The sequence below is a fragment of the Thalassophryne amazonica genome, chromosome 22 (assembly GCF_902500255.1).
Source record: "Thalassophryne amazonica chromosome 22, fThaAma1.1, whole genome shotgun sequence".
In the NCBI taxonomy this organism is placed as follows: domain Eukaryota; kingdom Metazoa; phylum Chordata; class Actinopteri; order Batrachoidiformes; family Batrachoididae; genus Thalassophryne; species Thalassophryne amazonica.
Genome location: NC_047124.1, coordinates 24,919,773 through 24,943,126, shown reverse-complemented (window position 1 = coordinate 24,943,126; position 23,354 = coordinate 24,919,773). Strand labels below are relative to the sequence as shown.

At 41.0% G+C, this 23,354-nt stretch overlaps 1 protein-coding gene across 1 annotated transcript in view; it reads right to left on the bottom strand.

Moving 5' to 3' along the window:
- Positions 1-23,354, bottom strand: part of grm8a (glutamate receptor, metabotropic 8a) — a 666,822-nt gene that overhangs the window by 75,099 nt on the left and 568,369 nt on the right. Inside the window, exon 11 of the mRNA XM_034163875.1 lies at positions 18,347-18,713. Coding sequence (XP_034019766.1) covers positions 18,347-18,713 — 367 coding nt within the window. The remainder of the gene's footprint in view (positions 1-18,346; positions 18,714-23,354) is intronic.

The following is a 23,354-nucleotide window of genomic DNA, read 5'->3' as shown; positions in this document are numbered from 1 at the left end:
GAATGCCAACAGTGCTTCTTTGCTGTCCATGTTCATTTTTGCAAAAGGTTTGAGTCAAGTGACTGAGATTCTCTGTCTGTGATTCTGAAAATTTGCAAGATCACCAACAAATTGCTGGACATCACAGCTAGCCTATGCCTAGGCACTTGGAGTGCTTTGTAGAGTGGGAGCAGAGTCTCTGGCTTTTGCCCAGTGAATTCTGGCATTCATCAGGGATATGTTCTGGCTCCTGCTTCGTTTTATTTTCCATGGGGTAGGGTTGTGGAGAACAGCAGCTTAGGTGCCAGGAAAGGGTTACTGACCTTGACTTTGAGGACAATTCTGAGATCTTTGCAGAATCAATAGAGGCACTGAATATAGCAATTGAGAAGATAAATGGTAATTTTTGGTAATTGGATTGCAATCGCACAGAGCTTGACCACACAAAAGGACAGGTATAAGTGCACCCAGAATGCATCAAGTACAGATTGTGATCCAGTTGGCCAAACAATAATTTAAATATTTAATACAAAGTGGTTAGGTTAATTGGAACCTCTAAATTGATCGTAGCTATGAGTGAGAGTGTGAATGAATGTCTGTATATGTGTCAGCCCTGTGATCGATTGGTGGCCTATGTAGGGTGTAGCCTCGCCTCTTGCCCTATGATCTCTGGAACAACCCCACATGACCCTAAACTGAATAAAACCAAGTTTAAAAAAATTGTGAATGATTTTTTCTTTTCTTTTTTTTTAAGGTACAGATGATGGCTGGAGTTCTCCAGCAACAGGTCTCTCTTATTGATCAGTACAAGCCCCTCCCACACTTTGCAACCAACCTACTGACCTGCCTACTGTTTGACAGCAAGCTGCTTTGTTTACACTTGGAAAATGGCAATTGCAAAAGATGTAGATGGTGAGAATCACTTTGTTACAGGTAAAAATGCCAGAAAACAGACTGCCGTGTGAGTGATAAACCGATAAATGGTTTCCTCGGAGATGCGAGCTCATGTTGTGACTTGGAAATGAAGCTACAGCTGGGAAACACTGCAGGTTTGGTACGACTGAGACTCCATAAATCTACACCTAGTACTTTGCCCTGTACAATAAGTGCATTACCGTCTCGTCCTGCTTTTAGAACAGTGGTCACCCACCATTTTTTAAATCAATTGTCAAACCCCAGCGTCGCTGCCCGCTTAATCCCTCCCGACTCAGTTATCATCCATCTTTGATTCTGTATCCACTTGTCTCTCATCCTCTGTCTCTCCTCTTCAGATTACTGTAGATTGATTACCGATGGTTACACCCAGTGAAGACCTGGGCGGTCACTGCTGTTCCATCCCGACCACAGTCCCGATTATAAATCTCTTCAAGGGCAGCATGCTGACATGTTGTACGGATGCGTGTTGTGAGTGGCAAAGAGACAGACAGCCAGCATTCTTTATAGACTCCCGAGGACAAAATGTAATCTCAAGGAAATAAGTGGCAAACATTATCCAAAGTGGGGGTGCTGTCGATTCTTCCCTTCACTGGGGGGCTGTTTGGAGGTTGGAACCTTTGGGCTGAAGTTTGACAATGGTGAGTGTGAGGACACAGAGAATATGTCAGCTTGAGAATGTGAATGAGAGTCCTTGGTAAGGCACAAAGCCAATATGGGAGTGAATAGAAGCTTCAGTGAATGAACCTACTTCTTTTTTAAAAACCAGGCTCCATCCTTCAAACACTGCAGAATCCATTCTGTTCTCAAGGTTCAGAGTGCTGTTTCACACTGTGCTTTATGGAGAATTCCTCTGCAAAAATGTATATACTATATTTTCTGGAGTATAACTCACAGGTTTGAACAAAAATGCACAACAAAAAAATCCAAAATAATGAAGCTGACTAAAAATACATTTATAAATGGACTCACATTTCTAGTTTGTTTCTAGTGCTGTGTTAATCTGTATCTAATAACATCTGCTATGTTTTCCATCACACATTTATTTGTCCATCTGGCTCATTTATTGGAATTTAAATGTCCTTAAAGCGCACACCACAAGCTGGAGGCCTCCTGCAAAAATCGACAGGTCACTTCTTCATTCGTGTCCATCTGTTTTTTGTTTTTCCAAACTGCATCAGATAATGTCAAATATGTTGTCCATCATGCATTTATTTGTCTATCTTGCTTATACGAGGTCTGTCCATAAAGTATCGTACCTTTTTATTTTTTTCAAAAACTATATGGATTTCATTCATATGTTTTTACGTCAGACATGCTTGAACCCTCGTGCGCATGCGTGAGTTTTTCCACGCCTGTCGGTGACGTCATTCGCCTGTGAGCACGCCTTGTGGAAGGAGTGGTCCCACCCCCTCGTCGGATTTTCATTGTCTGGAAATGGCAGAATGAAAAGGACTTTTTTTCCATCAGAATTTTTTCAGAAGCTGTTAGAGACTGGCACCTAGAAACCATTCGAAAAATTTATCTGGCTTTCAGTGAAAATTTTACGGGCTTCACAGAGAATAAGGACTTTAACTACAGGTTTAAGGACCCCTTTAAGGACGGTCGGTGCGCCGCACTGCGAGCTGCGACTGGATCATTTCTAAGCTGATGGCTTCATCAGATAATGTCAAATATCTTGTCCATCATGCATTTGTTTGTCCATTTTGCTTATATTTTGGAATTTAAAAGTCCTTATAGCACACACCACAAGCTGGAGGCTTCCTGCAAAAATCCAGAGTTAACTTCTACATCTGTTTCCATCTCATGGTTTTTGTTGTCCAAACTACATCATATAACATCAAATATGTTCTCCATCACACATTTATTTGTACATTTTGCTTATATTTTGGAATTTAAAAGTCCTTATAGTACACACCAGAATCAGAGGGCTTCCTGTAAAATTCTACAGATCACTTCTGCATTTGTGTCCATCTGATGTTTTTTGTTGCCCAAACTACATCAGATAATGTCAATTATGTTGTCCATCGCACATTTATTTGTCCATTTTGCTTATATTTTGGAATTTAAAAGTCCTTATAGCACACACCACAAGCTGGAGGCTTCCTGCAAAAATCCAGAGTTAACTTCTACATCTGTTTCCATCTCATGGTTTTTGTTGTCCAAACTACATCATATAACATCAAATATGTTCTCCATCACACATTTAATTGTACATTTTGCTTATATTTTGGAATTTAAAAGTCCTTACAGTACACACCACAATCAGAGGGCTTCCTGTAAAATTCTACAGATCACTTCTGCATTTGTGTACATGTGATGTTTTTTGTTGTCCAAACTACATCAGATAATGTCAATTATGTTGTCCAATGCACATTTATTTGTCCATCTTGCTTATTTTATATATATATATATAAATATAACGTTGCGTTAATTATTGAGGTCATTATCGCAGACAATTTTGTTCCTCCCCTTAACGCTGCGCTTTTTTTTTTTTGTTTTGTTTTTTTTAGCCTTTTATGATTGTTGCTCGTTGCCTTTTATTTTGAAAGCGTCAGTCGGGGGCGAGCTTATGCTGCTGCTTCCTGCTGATAGCTGAGTTCACACAGAAAACGACACGAGGATCGAGAAAAGTACAGGCTATGCAATGCACAACAAAACAAAATGCAGAAAAACACCGAACTTTTGAATGGACATTTTCGGTACAAAGTTCTACAGGATCAGGCCCGGATCCAGACCGGTTTGGACCGATGCAGCTGCATGCAGCTCGAATAGCCGAACATGTCCCCGCGGTGAACACAGCTTTTCGGTGGTTTTCATGTCAACCTATAGTCCGTAAATGATACAGATTTTTCCGAGTTTCAGAGTCATACGGACGTACAAATAAAGTCGGATATTCAGGGTTTGGTCTGTAATAAACTATTTCTGCAGCGCGGCTCCACTTTGAAACCATGAACCATTGAAGCAATGCTTCGATCCAGTAGTTCGCTGGTTCTTTGATTCACTGCTCTTCAGAAACGGCAAGCCGCTTCTTAACCCCTCGCAAAGCCATTAAAATATTGTCAGTCACTTTTGTGTGGATTAAAGTCACTAACTGGGACTCTTGTCTTGTTGCTGTCAAGAAACGAGACTCGTCCTCCGTTCCGTTCACACAGCTCGAAACGCTGCGCGGCTGAGACAGAGTCTGGTCGGAATTCATGCCAGTGTCTGAAAGGAAATGCTTTTAACAAAAACTACAGATTTCGTTTATTCCTATTTATGTCCAGAGATCAAGGATTCACCATGTAGAGTTCATTATGTACAAAGTTTAAGGATCCAGTGACCAAATTCATATTTATTTACTTTAAGACTCAATAAAATGTTCAATTTCAATTCAATTTAATCGGCTTATAAAGTGCCAAATCACAGCAAAATCTAAATATACTAAAACAAATACATCACAATTGTACACATATCAAATTGTGGTATGTGTACAATTGTGACGTATTTGTTTTAGTACATTTAGTCATGGACATGAATATTGTTATTTTGATATGAAACAGGATAACAAATGACCTGCCAGTGGTTTTATATTTGATTTCATTAGTGTGTTTCAGTTGAAATTTACATTTTCAAATTTATGCAATGTTCATTTACATTTTCAAATAAAACTGTGCTTTTAAGCGGCTTTTGAATTCAGTTTTGGGTTTCACATATACCATGCAATTAATCATGATTAATCACAGAAAGTCACTGAGTTAATGCGATTAAGATTTTTTATGTTTGCCCACCCCTAATATATATATATATATTATATAGGTCTGTGAGAAAAGTATCGGACCATTTTATTTTTTTCAAAAACCATACGGATTTGAATCACGTGTGATTGCATCAGCCAAGCTTGAACCTTCGTGCGCATGCGTGAGTTTTTTCACACCTGTCGGTTGCATCATTCGCATGTGAGCAGGCTTTGAGTGAGGTGTGGTCCACCCCTCTCGTCGGATTTTTATTGCGAATAAATGTCTGAATGATTTGGAGCTTTGCTGCATCAATTATTTTCCAGAAACTGTGAGAGACCTCCAGGTGGACACCGTTCGGAAAATTAATATGGCTTTCAGGGACAATTTTATGGGGATTATACAGATTAAGGAGTGTTACTGCCGCTTTAAGGACGGCCCACAACTGCTGAGCGCGCGGCGCGCTCCCAGCGCCGATCGACATGCTCAGACCCTGCTGAAACAACCAGATCATTTCCAACGTGAAGGCTTTGTTGATCCGGGACCTCGTCTGACTTTCACAAAAAGGCAGGAGATGTGGACATCAGCACTTTTTCGGCACATTCCACTGTTACAGGAGTTTTTTTCATGGAAAGAAAAGCGGAGGGATGTGCCACGGAGCCGTTCATTACGCACGACAAAACCAACTCGGTGTTGGTCTCACAGGACGGCTTTCAGGTGGATTTCAGATGGATTCCGGTTGCTTTTCAGTCGTGTGATTATCCGATTGTGATTGTACATGAGCTGGACATGCCCCAACATGTCCTGGAAGGCTTCATCACGGCGTTGCTTTGCGCCATGCGGCTCCACCGCGACGCACGGAACTCCTCCGCACGTCTGTCTTAATGTGCCAAAAAAGTGCTGATGTCCACGTCTTTTTACAATTCCTGTGCTAGTCAGACGACATACCGGATCAAGACAGCGTCCAGTTTAGAAATGAACAGCACATTCCACTGTTACAGGAGTTTTTTTCATGGAAAGAAAAGCGGAGGGATGCGCCACGGAGCCGTTCATTACGTGGGACAAAACCACCTCGGTGCTGGTCTCACAGGACAGCTTTCAGGTGGATTTCAGATGGATTCCGGTTGCTTTTCAGTCGTGTGATTATCCGATTGTGATTGTGCATGAGCTGGACATGCCCCAACATGTCCTGGAAGGCTTCATCACGGCATTGCTTTGCGCCGTGCGTTGCCGTGGAGCCTCTCCTCTTTCCATGACAAAAACTCGTATTTCTTTACAGAAGCTGTCTGTCTCTGAGTGATGAGGACAGTTGCACCTAATGCATGGTCAGTCCAGCACACACCAATCATCTGGTAGATGGTTGACATTGTCAGTGACCAGAATGCATATTGTTTGATAAAATGCAACATGTGCAGTTGGGGAAAACTGAGCTTGAATGTAGGCAAATTACCCAAGTTCCTGTATGTTTGTGGTGAGACTGCACGAATCGTCCACTGTGACAAACTGTGTTCTATAACTCGTGTGTGACCAGAAATGGAAAACAAGACAGAATCTACCACAGCATTATTTCAGCCTGTGAGGCTCCTTCATTGTCTACGAATAATTGGCATCTGCACAATTATCCCAGTTAAGACGGGATTATAAATTGATGGCAATTTATTTTAAAGACTGAATATTGAATTTTGTCTTATGAATTTATTCTTCCTCTGTGTTTGCACCTTTTCATTGCGAACTTCTTTGTAAATTTGGATTTGAAACCTATTAAGCTGCATGTGAGGATGATCCTGGAGAAACCATATCGCTGTGCCTGACAGTTTACAGTTGCAGCTGATATGAAGCATTGAAATAATGATGAGGGTGAGGGGGGCAATAAATATACCCAGCTGTGTAGGTAATGGCTGTGATGATCACTGCTCTGGTCTTGTTTGTTGACACAGACTATGACTGACTAATTAATGACAATAGCTGGGATAACGAGCTGGAAGCATGTGTAATGATTGCTGCTGTGGTGTTATTGGAGGACACCACCAATATGGGCTAGCCGTGCTTCTCTGACTCTGGAGAACAACGGAGTATGTGTCAAGTGGAAACCTCCCGCGCTTAAAAACAAAGCCAATGTGGAAGTGCCACAAGTTGCAGTTCCTTGCATGATCACTTGAGGCTGGTCCCAAAAGCAATTCAGTTCCTGTAGAATCCAGCTAACCATTAACTTTTAGTATTGATTTGGCACACTGCGACTAATAAATCAATTTCAACTTTTAGCGCCACAGAGGCTTCTGAGTAAATTCAATGTGAAGCAATCACAAACCCAAAACAACAAGCTAGTGCTTGTGTCTTTAAGCACTCTGTCGGCTACCTGATATTGGCTCCACAGTTACTAAGGCAATACTACTTTTAATACTCGCGCCCAAGCCACCTGGTCAGAAAACCAACACCCAGTACTAGCAATATGCGTTAATCAAACACCTGAACCATGATTAGCCTGTTAGCCTCAGCATGTTTGGAGAGTATAAGATGGGAGGTGTGTTTAGACTTCATGCTATCTATGCTCCACCCCTTTACCCATTTACAGCTTGGCCAGGAGTTGGGCGGGGTCTAGACCCGGGCGATATTTAGACCTGTCTCAAATTAGGTTCTTCAGAACAACCTAGGGGTGATTTCACAGCGTGGTCGTCCAGTATATATTCTGCCCACGTTTTCACCAAAGCTTTGCGCATCCGGCCCTCTGTGTGGGGGTGAAAAAAAAAAGAAAAACCATTCTTGCACACAGGGTGGTTACTTCTGCTTGTGCTGGAGGAAGAGATAACAAGCTCACCGTTTCCTGGAAAACAGGAAAGGTAAAGAGGAGAGAGAAGAAAGCAGGAAGGAGCGCAGTTTGCTGCCTATCTGTAGTGTCGGCGAGAAAGCTGATGAGGTGAACATGGAGAGACATAGCAGGATGGAAAAAGTATCCCAGGGTTTGAGCAGAAAGAGGCAGAAGGAAACACACATGCACAAACTTTGTGATGCCTGCGGGGCGCGGCAGAAGCTGTGTGGAGCCGGCGACCTCTGCCTGGTACCCTGACCTATTTAAAAATAATACCTCACTGCTCGGAGATGGTTAAGAATCTCTCCCTCTCATTTTATCGCCCACATTCCGCGTCTCCCCGTCGTTCTCCAGCTTCGCCTTCACTTCAGATTCTTTTCTTCTCCTCCGTGTTTCTTTTCTGCACCCCCCCGCCCGCGGGGATTATCTGAACTGTGCCCATCACTGCTCTCACATATATTGAGTGATTTGGAAATGCACATGTATCCATCCCCTGTTTGTCCAATTACTCTGCACCCCCCTCCCGCTAGGAGCCACAGCCAGATTGAGTATTCAAAGGAGACAAGAAGGAGGGACGGCACACAAGAAATGAAGCTAAGACAGAGTGATTATAGAAAGGTTCAAAATTAATTGGGCAGAGTAATTGGACAAACAGGGGATAGATACATGAACATTTCCAAATCACTCAATATATGTGAGACCAGTGGGGGCACAGTTCAGCTAATCCAATAGCAGATAATTATCAAAGCTAATGTTTTTGCTAGCGGATTAGCTTTTCAGATAAGTTTTAAAACCATCATCAGACCAATTATCTTCCGATCAATTTACTTTCAATAACTTTCAGTCCGATAACACTTGACTGGTAAAGTGAGCAAAGTTTAATGGACAAAAACATTTGTAAATCATAAAATCAAACATTTTAGTTTGTCTCTTGTGTGTTTGGAGCAGATTGGCTGCCTGTCGCTTGCTGATGACATCATCATTAAGCTCAAAATGTGATTGGCTGGTCGACGCACAGAGAACTGTGTGTAGTGTAGTTCAGGTTCACTTCGGATGTTACAGTGAGTGAGTCCGCTCAACACAAAAACAAAATGGACTAATTTTAACATTATTTTATTTTATTTCTTTGTGGCTGTAATTTAATCGCCAAGACTCGGTGGGGGAGAGGAGCTCTCACGGCGCAGCTGTGTGTACAGAGGGACTTTTCATCATGTTTAGACACTGTTTTTGATTTTTTTTAAAAGGACGCCTTATGTGGATTATTTCTTCAGATGAATCCCACTGAAACTAACAGGTAAGAATTTATATTTACTACGTGTCTTTTACTCTGCCAATCAATGCATTAATGGACATATTTCTGTTGTTTTGGTATAAGTCCAGTTCTATTAGTGCCAGGGTCTTCAAAGTCACAGGGAACATTCTTGGAACACAGACCTTGGACAAGTTTAAAAATGGCTAACATTGACCTATTTTAAGGGGTTAAAAAAATCATATTCTGTTTCCTGTTTTTATGCTATGAATCATGGATTTTTTTTTTTTTTTTTTTTAGGTGGGGTGACAGCCAATCAGAGCAGAACGGCACCGTGGCATCACTGGCTGGTCTCTCTGGCGCTCCAAAACCACTTTGTTTCTGGCCAGACTTCATCAAATACCATCCAACATGTTGCCCGATGCACATTTATTTGTCCATCTAACTTTTTTGGGAATTTAAAAGTCCTTATGTTAAGTAACTGCACAGGCTTTGGTGTGCACATGTGCTACTGAATTCCACATTGAGAAAAATGACACCAATTATACTTGGATGTGACATATGCAAGAAAATACAATACTTATGGGCTCTGAGATGGGAGGGACTGTGTTAAGAAATGAAATTCCTTATCATGTACTATTTGTGTTTAACTCTAATTAAAACTGAAAGTTGACACTACAAGAACTCCATGAATGTTTCATTTCAACATGGTGTAGAGTGAGAGAAGTACAAAAATTGTATCACTGACTAAATACTTATGGTCCTGACTATGGAATGGTAAGACCAGAAGAGGTGTTATATGTTGTGAAGCAACATAGCTGCAGGAAGAGTTTGACTGGATGTTGATTCCTTCAGTAAAAAACAAGGTCCAATTTAGGCCTGTATTTCTACTGCAGAACTGGTTCTTTAAGCATTCAGCCTTTAAACAACAGAGGAACCTCATTAAAATGATGCGGCTTTCTACACAGTTGTCACTGCACTTTTTATTAATAAGAAAATGTTCAAAAGTAACAAAAAAGCAAGAAGGATGAACGTGTACCTGTTCATACACTTAAACGTCCGATGGTTGGGTCCGGGAAGGCATTGAAAGCCTGGACCTTGGTCTTGATTCAGGACAGCTACCAACTTAGTACCTCAAGTTTCATTTCCACTGAGTGGTCCAGATAAGTATGGCACAGTACGTAGCGCTGTTTTGTACGTTTCCACATTCAGATTTTGGAACCGGTACCAAAATAACCTACCTGTGCAGCCTTCACTTGGGGTACCAAAATAATGTAACGGTAACAAAAGGTCCATATGTCACACCCAAGTATAATTGGTGCCATTTTTCTGAATGTGGAATTCAGTAGCACATGTGCACACCAAAGCCTGTGCTGTTACTTAACATAAGGACTTTTATATTCCAAAAACTGTAACCCACTGCTGTTCATTGATTGGCTCATGTCAGCATAGGAATGTATCATCACCCTGAGACAGGTTAAAATATAAATATTTGTTTTAAACATCCACAAAACAAAGAATGGCAGTGAAAAGCAGCTAAGCTTGGTCAAACGAGGAGGTGCAGATTTTCCTGGTGATCATTGTGGAGAAAAAAACTATATGACATCAAGCTGCCCACCTCAATGACATACATGTCAGTGTCTATCACGCTCCACCAAACAAAGGGCACTGCTAGCAGAAGAAACGCAAGACAAGCCACATTTATCCGTTCCGAACTGTACCATTCTGCATCAACCACTCACTGGAAATGAAGCTTCAGATTCCTTGCTGGCCTTCTCAAGTATCCAATGATTTAACAAAGATTATGCATGGTCCGCTATGTCAAGGTTAGTAAACCTTTCCTCACCAACAAAGGCACCTAAGCCATTGGTTTCCACTAGGGGTCCATCAATAATCAGTTGACCACAGGTCAATAATCAATCAGCCTGGGTGATTATTGGTATAGTCAGTCACCCCCGAATTTCCACACCCCCACCAAACACCCAGTCCACACAAGTATTGAACAGTTGGCATGTCTAATCCCTAAAGTAAAGTCAAGATTGGAACATTTTCGAAGAAACGGTCTAAAATGGCCAAAATGGTCCCGGTAAAACCATGTTTTGGACCGTTTTTACTGGCTCGTCGGACTACTTTCGCCTGACCCAGTTTCCGGTTGTTTGCAAAATGGCGTTGAATTTGCCGACACATGAGATACACAAGTTCTTGTGCCAAATATCACAATTATCTGGGAACTACTTTTTGCGCAGGAATTCATCAAGCACGTCGGCCGTGGGTGCGTACTAACACAGAATATACAAAAACCGTATAGGAGTTCGGCCACAACAAGAGCATCCCCTTTTAGCTTGTCATAAGCTAAGGGCCCTGTCCCACTGGCGTTTAGGAGGATTTGCGCATGAAATGAGGAGACAAAAGCTGAGCGTCTGCAACAAAGGTGGGTGTAAATGACAAATGTCCCGGGGTGGATCACGTAGTGCACAGCGAATACATGAGGAAGAAAAGCGGATATAACAGGGAACAGAAGGGAAGGCGACTGCGGAGGCGCCCCCATGAGGGGCACAGCAGCCGTGATGCACTCGCCTCATCCGTGCCCACTCTATCTGCATGCGCGACATACCATTTGTAAATGGACTGCATTTATATAGCGCTTTTCCATCTGCATCAGACGCTCAAAGTGCTTTACAATCATGCCTCACATTCACCCCGATGTCAGGGTGCTGCCATACAAGGCGCTCACTACACACTGGGAGCAATAGGGGATTAAAGGCCTTGCCCAAGGGCCCTTAGTGATTTTCCAGTCAGGCGGGGATTTGAACCCATGATCTTCTGGACTCAAGCCCAACACCTTAACCACTAGACCATCACCTCCCCTAAATCCTCCTAAACGCCAGTGGGACAGGGCCCTAAGCTAGTGACGCCCATGACAGTGTGAACATATCCTTCAAATGGGGGGTGGGGGGCAAGCAGATAATTCAAAGTTTATATCAAGACTTTATAGGTTTTCACCAGCGGTGGGACGAAGTCACCATCAAGTCACTCTCAAGTCATGAATCACCAAGTCCCAAGTCCAGTCATAATGACCACCAGTTGTTTGCAAGCTGACTTGAGACTTGACTTGGGACTTGCAGATTGATGACTTGACAATGACTTGACAATGACTTCGTCCCACCTCTGGTTTATAGGTTTTTGGCAGTTTTAGACTAGCTCAACTCTCTAAAACTGGTTTTAGACAGTTTTCTGCCAGCATCTTGGTGAAAACAGGTTTTCGATGGTCTAAAGCCCAACCTTGGATAAAGTTGATGCCATATTGCATTTTCTAAGACCGTTACAACTGGTATATCAGGCTGCTATCGAGTTAAGAAAAGCATTAGTCTTTAATTTGATGAAGTTAATCAAAACGTGCTAATCAAGTCAAACCTGTGGCCTTTGGCTCGCTCTCCTCCTTAAACCCTCATCAGCGAGTCACATCATTACCTGTTTATCCTTTCACTCCTCTCTCCTCCTGCTCATCTGCCGTGTCTGTTAGCCAGCCAGCTGCCGTGCACTCCAGAGGATATTCTAATTAGAAACACACGCAGCCACAAAAATGTGCACCGATGGATGGTCCAATTAAATTGGATGCACACACACACACACACACACCCGCAATACAAACCCCCATCATTCCCAAATATACATACAGTCACTGGTGGATGTTCTAATTAGTTAAACAAACATGGCATGGGAGCTGTTTTGCTGATGTGCTGACATGCGAAGAATTGGCACCTTAGAGTGAGAGAGAGAGAAAAAAGGGCAGCGGCACACATGCCACTCATGCACAGTACCATAAAGGTCAGAAAAGCTTCTGGCAGACAGAAGGTCACCTGATTCCCACGATCACATTACAGAACATCTCAGGAAAGTGAATAAAGCTACATTCACATGATAAGCTGAAATGGCTCCATTTTTGTTTTTCATTTCAGAATGCCTCGCTTGTTATTCCTAGACTTTTAGAATAGCCTAGGAATGTGCCCTGAGACCATCCTCAGATCCTGGGGGGAAATACAAAATAGCCCATACACATTTTGTTTTGTTTTTTATAACAGTATACATTGTCTCTAGGAATAAATAAAAAGTAGGTGTCACGATTTGGCCCTGATCCATACTATTTGGCTCTGTGTAAATATTAGGGGTGCCGGAAAAAAAAAAAATCGATTCACGTCCAAATCACGATTCTTATTTATTACGATTCTGAATCGATCCAAAATGTCCAAGAATCGATTTTTAAAAAGCATTTTTTTTATATATTTTCTTGCTTACTCCCTGCGTGTACTGTTTGTCAGGCAGCGGCTTCTGTACTACAGCGTCCCTGCGAGGGGAGGGTCCGACATGCTTCAAACATTCGTGAGCTGTAGCTTAGCATGGCGGACGAAGAGCTAATTCATCCAGCACCGTCTATGCTGAAGGCAAATGTTTGGGCGCATTTTGGATTTTATTATGTGCTGCGTAAGAAGGAGCTTGACATGACTTATGCAGTGTGCAGAATCTGCAAAATGAAAGTCAAGTACTTCAGAAACACTTCAAATCCGCAAGCCCACATGCTACGCTATCACCCGGAGCTAAAAGGAGCGGAGCAGCGGTCTCTGCCGACGACTGTCCAGCGCTTTGCTAAACTGCCAGCCAACTCTGAACGAGCAAAGCAGATAAGTAAATTTACATCTAGAATCACTTGATTAACCTTGTAAAGCTGCATTTTCTTAAACATAAACATTTTTTTAAGTAATATAACTATTTCTCAGAGCTCTCTGAATCGATTCTGAATCGAATCGTCACCCCAAGAATTGGAATCGAATTGAATCGTGAGTTGTTGTACGATTCACATCCCTAGTAAATATAACCTCTTTTTTGCCCAGACTTCATCAAATACCATCCAAGATGTTGTCCAATGCACATTTATTTGTCCATGTAACTTATTTTTGGAATTTAAAAGTCCTTATGTTAAGTAACAGCACAGGCTTTTGTGTGCACATGTGCTACTGAATTCCACATTCAGAAAAATGACACCAATTATACTTGGGTGTAACATATGCCAGAAAATACAATACTTATGGGCTTTAAAATGGGAGGGACTGTGTTTTTGCCTTTGATTCTATTGTTCCTCCTTTCTTTTGCCCATTGTCTGCCCCGGCTTTGATTTATTAGTTGCTTTATTTCTGTCCCATGTTTATTCTCTGTTCTGTTTTGATTTGTCACTTTGTTTCGTTGTTGCTTTTCTCACTTTGGTCAAGGTTCAGTTCCATTTTTGTTTTATTCAGTAAGTCTGTGTTTTCAATGTTCATCATTTAGTTATCATTTTTTCATCTCACTGTTCCCATTTCTAATATGATCATTTGTGCTTTAATATCAGGTTTGTTTTTCCACTTTGTCTCTCTTTTATTTTTGGTTTGTTTAGTCATTTTGTTTTCTTAGTCAGGTTCAGTTCAGTGTCGTCTTAGTGTTTATTTTCTTATTATTCTCTTATCAGTTCCATTGTAGTTTTTGTTCATCTCATGTGTGTTATTATTTGTTACACTTTGGTATTGGGTTTTGTTTTCTGTCAAATGTACTGTAGGATGTCAAGATTGGACCTTAATTCAGAAGTAAGTCCTCTACAGGCACTGAGGCCCACTGGTTAAGTCAAGCATGGTGGCTTAGTAGTTAGCACTGTTTCTCACAGCAAGACAGTCCTGTGATCACTTCCCACCTGGTCTTTTCTACATGGAGTTTACATGTTCTCCCCATGTCTGTTGCTGAGTTGGTCCAGGGAATCCAAACTATGGCTGTCAGTGACACGCCAGAGTTTTTGCTTTCAACTCATAATGGTTGAATTATGTCTAACTGTAATTATGATGGCTTAAATGCAGAGGACAAATTTCCTTGTATATTCATAAATATACAATGACAATAAAAACTCTTCTTCTTCTTAAGTCTTGGAGTATGCACTAGTGACATGTATTACCACATCCACCACATAGTGGAACCACCCCAAGTTGTAGATGGCAATCACCCAGGAATGGGATGGACCCATATGGTCCATCCCCACCTCTCGAAAGTAACAGGTGAAAAAGTGGGCATCCTCTTGGCCGTCTTCAGCTGCTGAGGTCTTCAACACTAAGGCACCTACATGATGAAAGGTCCAAAGTTTTGTAGCTGATGCTCCCTCATAGTGTAAGTGCTAATTTTCATTGGTGTTAGTGTTTATGCCCAAATACTGTTGCACAAAGTAGATGACAGTCTATGTCTCCTTGTGGAGAGGATGCCAGTCCATCACAGCTTACTTCCCCAACCAATCCCAGCAGACATTACAGCTGGGTGGACTGGGACTATGCAGATGAAGTGTCTTGTCCAAAAGCACAGGCTGGTAGCACGCAGAATCAAACCCCAGTGTATACATTGGTAGTCCAACAACTATCCTGCAGAGCCACCTGCTCATAACTGGATCATGTAAAACACAAACAGCGGAAACTCCATCAGACTAGAACACTGGTACCTAGAATCAAAAGGTAGCCTGAGCCTTGTTTCTGAATTAGACTATTAAATAATTTATGTAGGAGTACTTTTGCAAGTACACTCAATGTGTTTGGAATGTGTTCTGAATCGGTTATTCACCACTTTCTGGCTTCTTGACGAAATAAAACCAAGCAAAGTAGGGAAACTATGGAACATCCGACAAGACTGTGATTTCCCTGATGTGTGATTAGACTGGATCACTTTGATGTCAGCTTTTTGCTAGGCGACACAGGCTGGCACCCGCCTTGAAAGGAAAATGGGCCGAGATGTAGAAATAGAACACGGAGAAAAGGAAAAAACCCCGGATGACACTCCACAATAACATGAAACTAAAAAGTCATCACTTTTATTGAGCGAGAGAGAGAAAGAAGAGGAAGGACAAGAAGTCACAGGCATATTCATTATGCATTGGACTGTATACTGCAACCACTGCAATGTAAATATGACCTAAAAACACAAAAAAAACTCCATTTACTCCAAATGCACATATGCTGTTTTATCAAAGAGCTGTTCAATCAATCACAATTTCCATTTTATTTTCTATCTTTTTTTTTATTGAATATTACAATTCTGGATGTACGTTTTCATACATTTTGTTTAAAAACTTTCTAACTCTATTTTTCCCTAACTGCAAAAATTCTATTTTATCTGAGAATGTCTACTTTATTTTATATATAAAGAAATTTAAAATATTTTCATTCACCGCCAGATTATCTATGGGTCAGCAGTTAATATATACTAAGATGAATCCTCCTTAAAGAGGAGATTACACAAGATTCCAGAAATCAATGGAAATACTGGAAAAGCCACTAAATGACTAAGTGGAATAAGGACTTCCTGCATTTAAGAGTAAAGAGGGAAAAATCCAAAGAATTATGCATTTATGTAATATACAATAATTCACATTGGAGTGTAAAGTTGCACATTTTTCTGTATTGTCAGCTCTTTAATTTAGATTTTTTATGCATTATAATGGCATACTTTTATTATTGGCATTTATTGTTTTATTATTGGAGATTTTTATTTTAATCATTTTTGATTTGATGATTGGGAATGGCCAATATAAATAGATATTTTCTATATTAGTCACACATATGTAAAGGTATATAAATTGCACTGGAGTTGCACTGAAGTGGCAGAATGATCCAAACTAGATAAAACAAAGAAAAAACGTGACTTAAAATATACTCCATAAAATGTGGTAAGTATAGGCTTCCAAAGAAGAACAGAGATTTTCATTTATTAAAATAAATAAATAAATACATAAAATCTAATCTATGCCAGTCTCCCATATCCCTTCTAGTAAATTGTTGATGAAATTTCATTGAATCTGTTTAAGGAAATCCTTCTCTGTTCCATTCCATGAAGTAATATAATGGATTATGTAATGGACAAAAGTTGCATGATGTCCAGTTTCTCACTTTGTCCAATCACATAAAAATTGCCATGAGTGCCTTGGTGGCTCCCCCCAGTAGTTCTGTTTTTAAAACTGGCCTTTTCCAGACAGATTCACCATTTAGCATCATAATATTTGTATTTCTTAATGCATTTACTCTGGCTTGACCTGCTGCTTTTCAATTTCCTTAAGGTGTCGTTTCTTGCCTTGGCGGATCTGTCACTTTTGTTTGATGTATGAGTGTGTAAGCAACACAAAAAACAAACATGTGAGTTTCGGATTTACGAAGGTTTTTGATTTTTAAACTTTAGTCAAACCATGTTAGATTACTTAATGTTTATGTAGCTAAATTTCACAGAAGCAAATAGGTTTGCAAATGGTTTTCAACGTTAGCTGACGAGCTGATGGAACACGACCAAACAAGTGTCAAGCTGCAGTCATTACAAATACCCTGTTTAAAGAAGTTCAAAGATTATTCAAGCCACTAAGGCTACGAATACCTGGAAGTTACCATGTACAATCAATGGTTTCAAGAATTGGGATGAAAGTTTTGAACAGTTCAAAAACTGGCTTTTGATTTCAAATCTTGTGCTGATGATTGCCGTAACTACTACATACTGTATACCAAATTTGTTCAAGATTGACAAATATGGATCAAGAAGTTACTATGATGCCTCAAAACATGTCCTGACTGCCATTCGGAATTAAACGGGAAGGAACAGCGCTCTATGGAATAGCATGATATCAAAAATTATGGAAGTGTTGCAGTGATGTCAGAATTTGTCCACAATGATTTACAGGAACCCCAAGAACAAATAAACCAATACAAAGATTGGATGTTTCGACATGTTGACCATATCTAGAACATTACCTTAAAGTTGGAACTCCTTTTGATTTTTTTAAAGTTTTTGATTAATTAAAAAGGACATTGTTTGGGTCCACTAATTTTGATCCCTCATTCAAATAAAGGATTCACAGTCTCGAATAGCCAATATGATAAAAATTCACTTTGTCTAGAAACTGTTTTGGATTTTGACCCATGAGGGAAAAAATATAGTGACGTCAGTTTCTGTGGCAACAACATATATGACATGGGGAGATTTTACAACCTTTGAATGGCAAACGCGGTCAGTGTCAGCAACACTGAGGCAAAGAAATGTGGCAGACCTTTAATTATGACTCAAACGTCCAAGAAAAACACTGTAAAATTGAAGGAGCAGCTAGTAAATATATGTGACTGGAGATCCCACTGGGAAAAACCCAGAATAAAACCTCATTACAATCACCATTACAGTCTACATGCCCACAGGTAAAAGGAATGAATGAGTTGTACAGTACAACTCTCTACTAGCCTTGCCCAAGACACAGATTCATCAGTGACACTCCAGAGTTTTTGGTTTCTAAATTATTTGTACAGCTGCAATGTTGAGAGAAAATCAATCCGTCTCTCAGTTCCAAGAGATACTGTTCATTTGGAGTAAAGTTTTAGACAGTCGGAGAACACGTCCTATTTGCAGTGGTAATACATGCAAATTTATGGCAACAAAATATGGTTCCAAAATTTGATGCTAGAAAATGAGCTCAGGAGAGTTTAGTCATGCACACAGAAAGCAATCACCACACACCACCAACACAACCTGTCTGCCAGAGAATTATCTCATAGTTCACACACAAACATGTACAATATCATCAGAAATCCTCTCAACCCAGTGCCATCTGTCTGCCCACTGAAGTACACTTACCCTTTCTGCGGACTGCGACGTGCCAAAGAAGATGGGTATGAAGGCCAGCCAGATGATGCAGGTGGTGTACATGGTGAACCCGATGGGCTTGGCCTCATTGAAGGTTTCCGGCACGCCTCGCGTCTTGATGGCGTAAACCGTGCACGTCACCATCAGCAGGATGGAATAGCCCAGGGAACAGATGAGGGACAGGTCCGAGATATCGCACTTGAGGACGCCTCGTGCCGCCATTGGGTCCTGGGTCCTCTGCTCGCCATAGTCCACCACAGTGTGGGGTGGGTCCACCGCAAACCAGACAAAAACACCCAGCAGCTGAACAGAGATGAGGGAGAAGGTGATGACCAGCTGGGAGGTGGGAGATATGAACCTGGGAAGGAGAAGATTCATGACGTGAGGACGTAATCCAGGAAATTTGGCTTTTATAGTACACTCAGACGAGTAACACTAAGATACATGCGGCTCGCTAAACCCACACAGAGTTGGAAGGAGATGAGGGATAAGAGGATAAGGTAGGAACAAAATGAAGGGATAGGATTTCTGAACTGTGGAAACAATGTATCAAGTGACAGAAAAACACGGGGAAAGAAACTACTTGTTCCTTTGAGCTCCCATGCTAAGAGGTCTATTAGTGCAAGACAGCGAGGGACAGAGAGCACACTGGATGGAGAAAAGCCTTAAAATCCTTTCTGTATGAAGACATTATGTAACAACCACTAAACACTGTGTGACAATGCCCTTTCCTTAGATGGAATCAGTTGGAACTGGCCACGTTACTTTAAGATCATTACCAGTATTGCCAATAGTTTCTTGAGTCACTGCCAGTAAGCAGCTGTGTATAAAACATGCTGGAATTTGGAATTTCAGACTTCAAACAACTTTATTGGTCCCTAAAAGGGCAATTACATTTACACTCCAATTACCTCAGACAACATACAGCAATTAATCCACAATTATTACTTGTTTACCGTAATAATGGCACACATCAAAATTAAAGACAACACATATACATTTGACATTGTTTATGTGCTCTAAACTTGAAGCCTTCATCCGAATTGAGGCAAAGTGAGTGAAGGCTGCAGCAGGAGGGGCCCACACCGCCCAGCTTGGGCGCTGAATGCTGCAGCAGTAAAAACTGTGCTGCCTTCGAGGTGGCAGGGAGGAAGCCAGGGTGAGGGGAGTGGAGAGACACGGGGGGGGGGGGGGGAGACATGCGTCGTGTGCAGATGAGTTAAATTTCTGTCAATTTCTGTCTGTGAGTGTGTATAGTCTGACTGTTTCTGTCCATGTGTGTAAAGTCTGACATTGCTAGGCAACAGCAGGCTGGGGGGGGGGGGGGGGGAGATGAGAAGGGGTGAGCAGAGTTCCTTCACCAAGGCCATAGATCCTTCTGGGGGAAGAGCAGGGAATTTGGCCTTTAGGAGCTGATAAGGCTGCCATGTTGATGTTAGGCGGAGAGATACAGAATTCCATTTACTGCAGCTCTGACTGCCTAGAGTTCAAATTTATGAAGAATATTCTCTGGTCCTCAGCATCACATTCCTTTGCAATGCACTGTTTCACTTTTACTTGCAACAGATTCACTGGCATAGCTAAGAAGAAATAGTCCTATACGTGGCCTGAGGCCCCGACATCCAGCAGATGAGAGTCTACGACTCCTCCTGGACTGGATGCCAGTACAGTGCAGATTTCACAGCCAGTAAAGGCTGGTACCCATTTACTGCTGGGTGGACTGGCACAATGCAAACAAAGTGTCTTGTCCAAACGTTAAGCATAAACCTTGAATTGAACTCCACCCTGTAGTTTTGTAGTCAACCCTCAAGAGGTACTTAGTCAGAAAATGTACATGACAACTATTGGCGAACAGCTGATGCATTTATTTGATGGATTTCCGAAAAGTCAGGGATGGATGCATTAAATTTTGCGTTGTGAATAAACAATAAAATGTGAAAATAAAGCCAGCTTAGGAGTATGACATGAATTTTACTGACTTAAACAGCTTTCCGGATCAGGTATGTGCTACAGCCCATGATGCATTGAGTGGTCCATTTGTGAAAGTCCTCTGTGCAGAAGCCTCTTTTTGTCTTGCTTGTACACATTTAACATTTTTGTGTACACTGTGTAAATTTGCAGAAGACAATTTATTGAACCCAAACAGAGCCTAGAGAGGACTTACTGTACTTATTTCTATGTGAATGCATTTTGTCTGATTGTTCAGTAACTGGATATTTTATTAAAGTAGACCTGCATTGAAATAAATGTGGTCAGATTTCAGAAAGAAATAGCTGATATGTATTTATATGACCCTTGTGAATGCAGTAAAGTAAATCTGTAAGCCCACATTTGTAATTCAGCGGAGAAATCTTCGTTTAAAAATGACAAATTTGCAGCTAAAATTTAGCCCTCTGTGAAAACAGTTTGTACAGCCGGGCGCCGTTCTTCCTCTCCCGCTCTCTGCCTCCGCTACGCTCGCTGTTTTAATGCGAAGCGGCCGGTACACCTGTTGCTGCAAGGACAGACTTCTTGCGCCAAAATCCACAGCACCGCACGTCTCGGCAATCAGAGCCCCAGAGCTCCATGGACGCTGAGAGAGGTTTATATATTTTTAATGACTGGGATTCTTTGCGGGTCTCGCCTCCATATCTCGCGATGATACTGGAGGCGAAAGACAGTAGATTTTCATTGCGACACCACTCAATCAAACGGGTGTATGAAAAAGTCCCCCAAAATAATTTTCAAGCACAAATAAAAGAAATGTGTACTCACCAAACGTGCCGCAAGACAATATGAAGTTTTAAAAAAAGTAGATCCTTCCGTATAAGACAAGAAAAAGGTGCAGATGCAAACTGACGTAAATCCACAAATTACAATTGGCGCAATGCATGCTGGGAGAGGGTCTTGTCCGTGACGTCTCGGCAGCGTCCATGATGAGAGGGACAATTTGCGGAGGGCTAAATGTTAGCTGTAAATTTGTCATTTTCAAATGAAGATTTCTCCGTTGAATGACAGATCTGGGCTTTCAGATTTACTTTACTACATTCAGAAGGATCTCATGTGTAAATGTAAGTCATTTTTTGTTCAAAAAATCTGACTGCATTTTTTTCAATGCAGGTCTCCTTTAAGCAGTTTGATGATACACAATTGGCTCATTTTTGATCAGTTTCTTAACATATTTAAAATTATATCATTAAAGTTATAGGAACCAGGTCTGTACGTCAAATATAAAACTACAGTAGGTAGATCAGATTTAACTTGGTGGCTGAGGAAAGGTTAAAGGGGAAGGTTGGTATTTTACAAGGCTCTAATTTTTCAGTGTTTTGAGGGTCATCTTTCAACTCAAGACAAAACTAATTGGCACATTATTGATGTAGAACACAAGCAAAGTGGCTAATTAATGTAATGGCACTTGACAAGCTATAAACACTCCAAGTAAACCACTCCTTGTCACCACTGAAAATACAGGGAGGATGGCCAGGCTAAGGTAAGCCACTAACTGTAAATTCTGTCATCTTATAAATTTTAATGAGGTCAACATACACATTTAGCTCATCCTGGATCCTCTCCATACTACTGGGAACTTCAAATGCCATTTTAACTTGTTCAGTGGCAACAAGAAGCAGGTTGATAAATTAGCCATTAGCCTATGATGGCGTTTGCTTCCTGTAGCAATAATGCACTGATTAATTGTATTTATGTCCTGAGTGGAAAGATGACTCCCAAAATGTCTAAGAATAAAGTCCAGGGTGTCGAATCCTAGGCCCGGTTTCATAAAGCAACCTAATCTTTTAGTCTACTAAATGTTCTTAGTGGACTACAGTTAGCTACCCAACATTATCAGTCTAATCACCGTTTCACATCGATAGCTAAACTTGCAGATTAGCTGTCTTTCCTTAGTCGACTGTTTTCACAGGCATAACGGCCTATCACGTGCCGTTGCCGAGAGACGGCTCCATGTGTGACAGTTTTGTTTACTTCCGGGTTGGTCATTGTCATGAGCTATCCAACCTTTGTTTCGTTAACTGGATTTATTGACATTTACAGACCCATACCAACCGCAGAACGACATGCTTAGCACTTAGCCTAGCAGTTTCACTCTTCAGTTTCTTCTTCTACACTTCCATCAACCTTTTTGTGCACACAACGCTGCTCAGTGTAACAGCAACGCCCAGTGGCTCCTGTGAGAACTGTCACAAACACATCATGATAGTCGTCTGCTGCAACCACGGCCAAAAGCAGAGGAAGCACCTTTTTTGAAGGAATACGAGAGATGTAGGGGTGCTTTTGAGTGCTCCATCAAGTGGCGGTATGGTAACTGCCATTTTTTGAGGTAAGACATTGAAGTTTTATCGACTAAAATAAGATTAGCCTCCTCTGTACCAGGCTAAAAAGTTTAGTCGGTGCTTTGTGCAACAACTAACATCAATCAACTAGTCAACTAAGTGAGTTTATTAAACAAAATAAGATTAGATTACTTATGACACCGGGCCATGGAGTTTTAGCTGTTAGAAAGGGATTAATCACCTTGTTTTGTAGCTAATATCTCCAGCATCATTATTTTGAAGATACAGGCTGACCATATTCAGTCGCAATGTTTCTGTTCAGGTTATTTTCCAACATATGCTTGTATTATAAACAGTTAAAATACAACTCACTACTCCTTTGTCCTATATAATAGCAGAGACACCTGTTAATTATATTCAGTATGAAAAAAATAAGTCATATGAATAATTAAAAAAATAAGAAAATAAGAAATCATACCTATTGATGGTTTTAGCGTATCCCAGAATCCTTTGCGCGCTGGGGAGGTAGGCTTGATAATGGCTCAGCTTAAAGCTAACTTTAACATTGAAAATGCTAATGTGTTAGCATCGGCCCCTTTTTAAGTTATAAAATACATCTATCAGCTGTTTCAGAAGACCATAACAGGTCGGGTTAACATAAAAAAAAGTAAATATTACTCACAGACGTGCTCTTTAGGGTTTTAGTGGGGAAAAATTAAGATAAAGTGAAA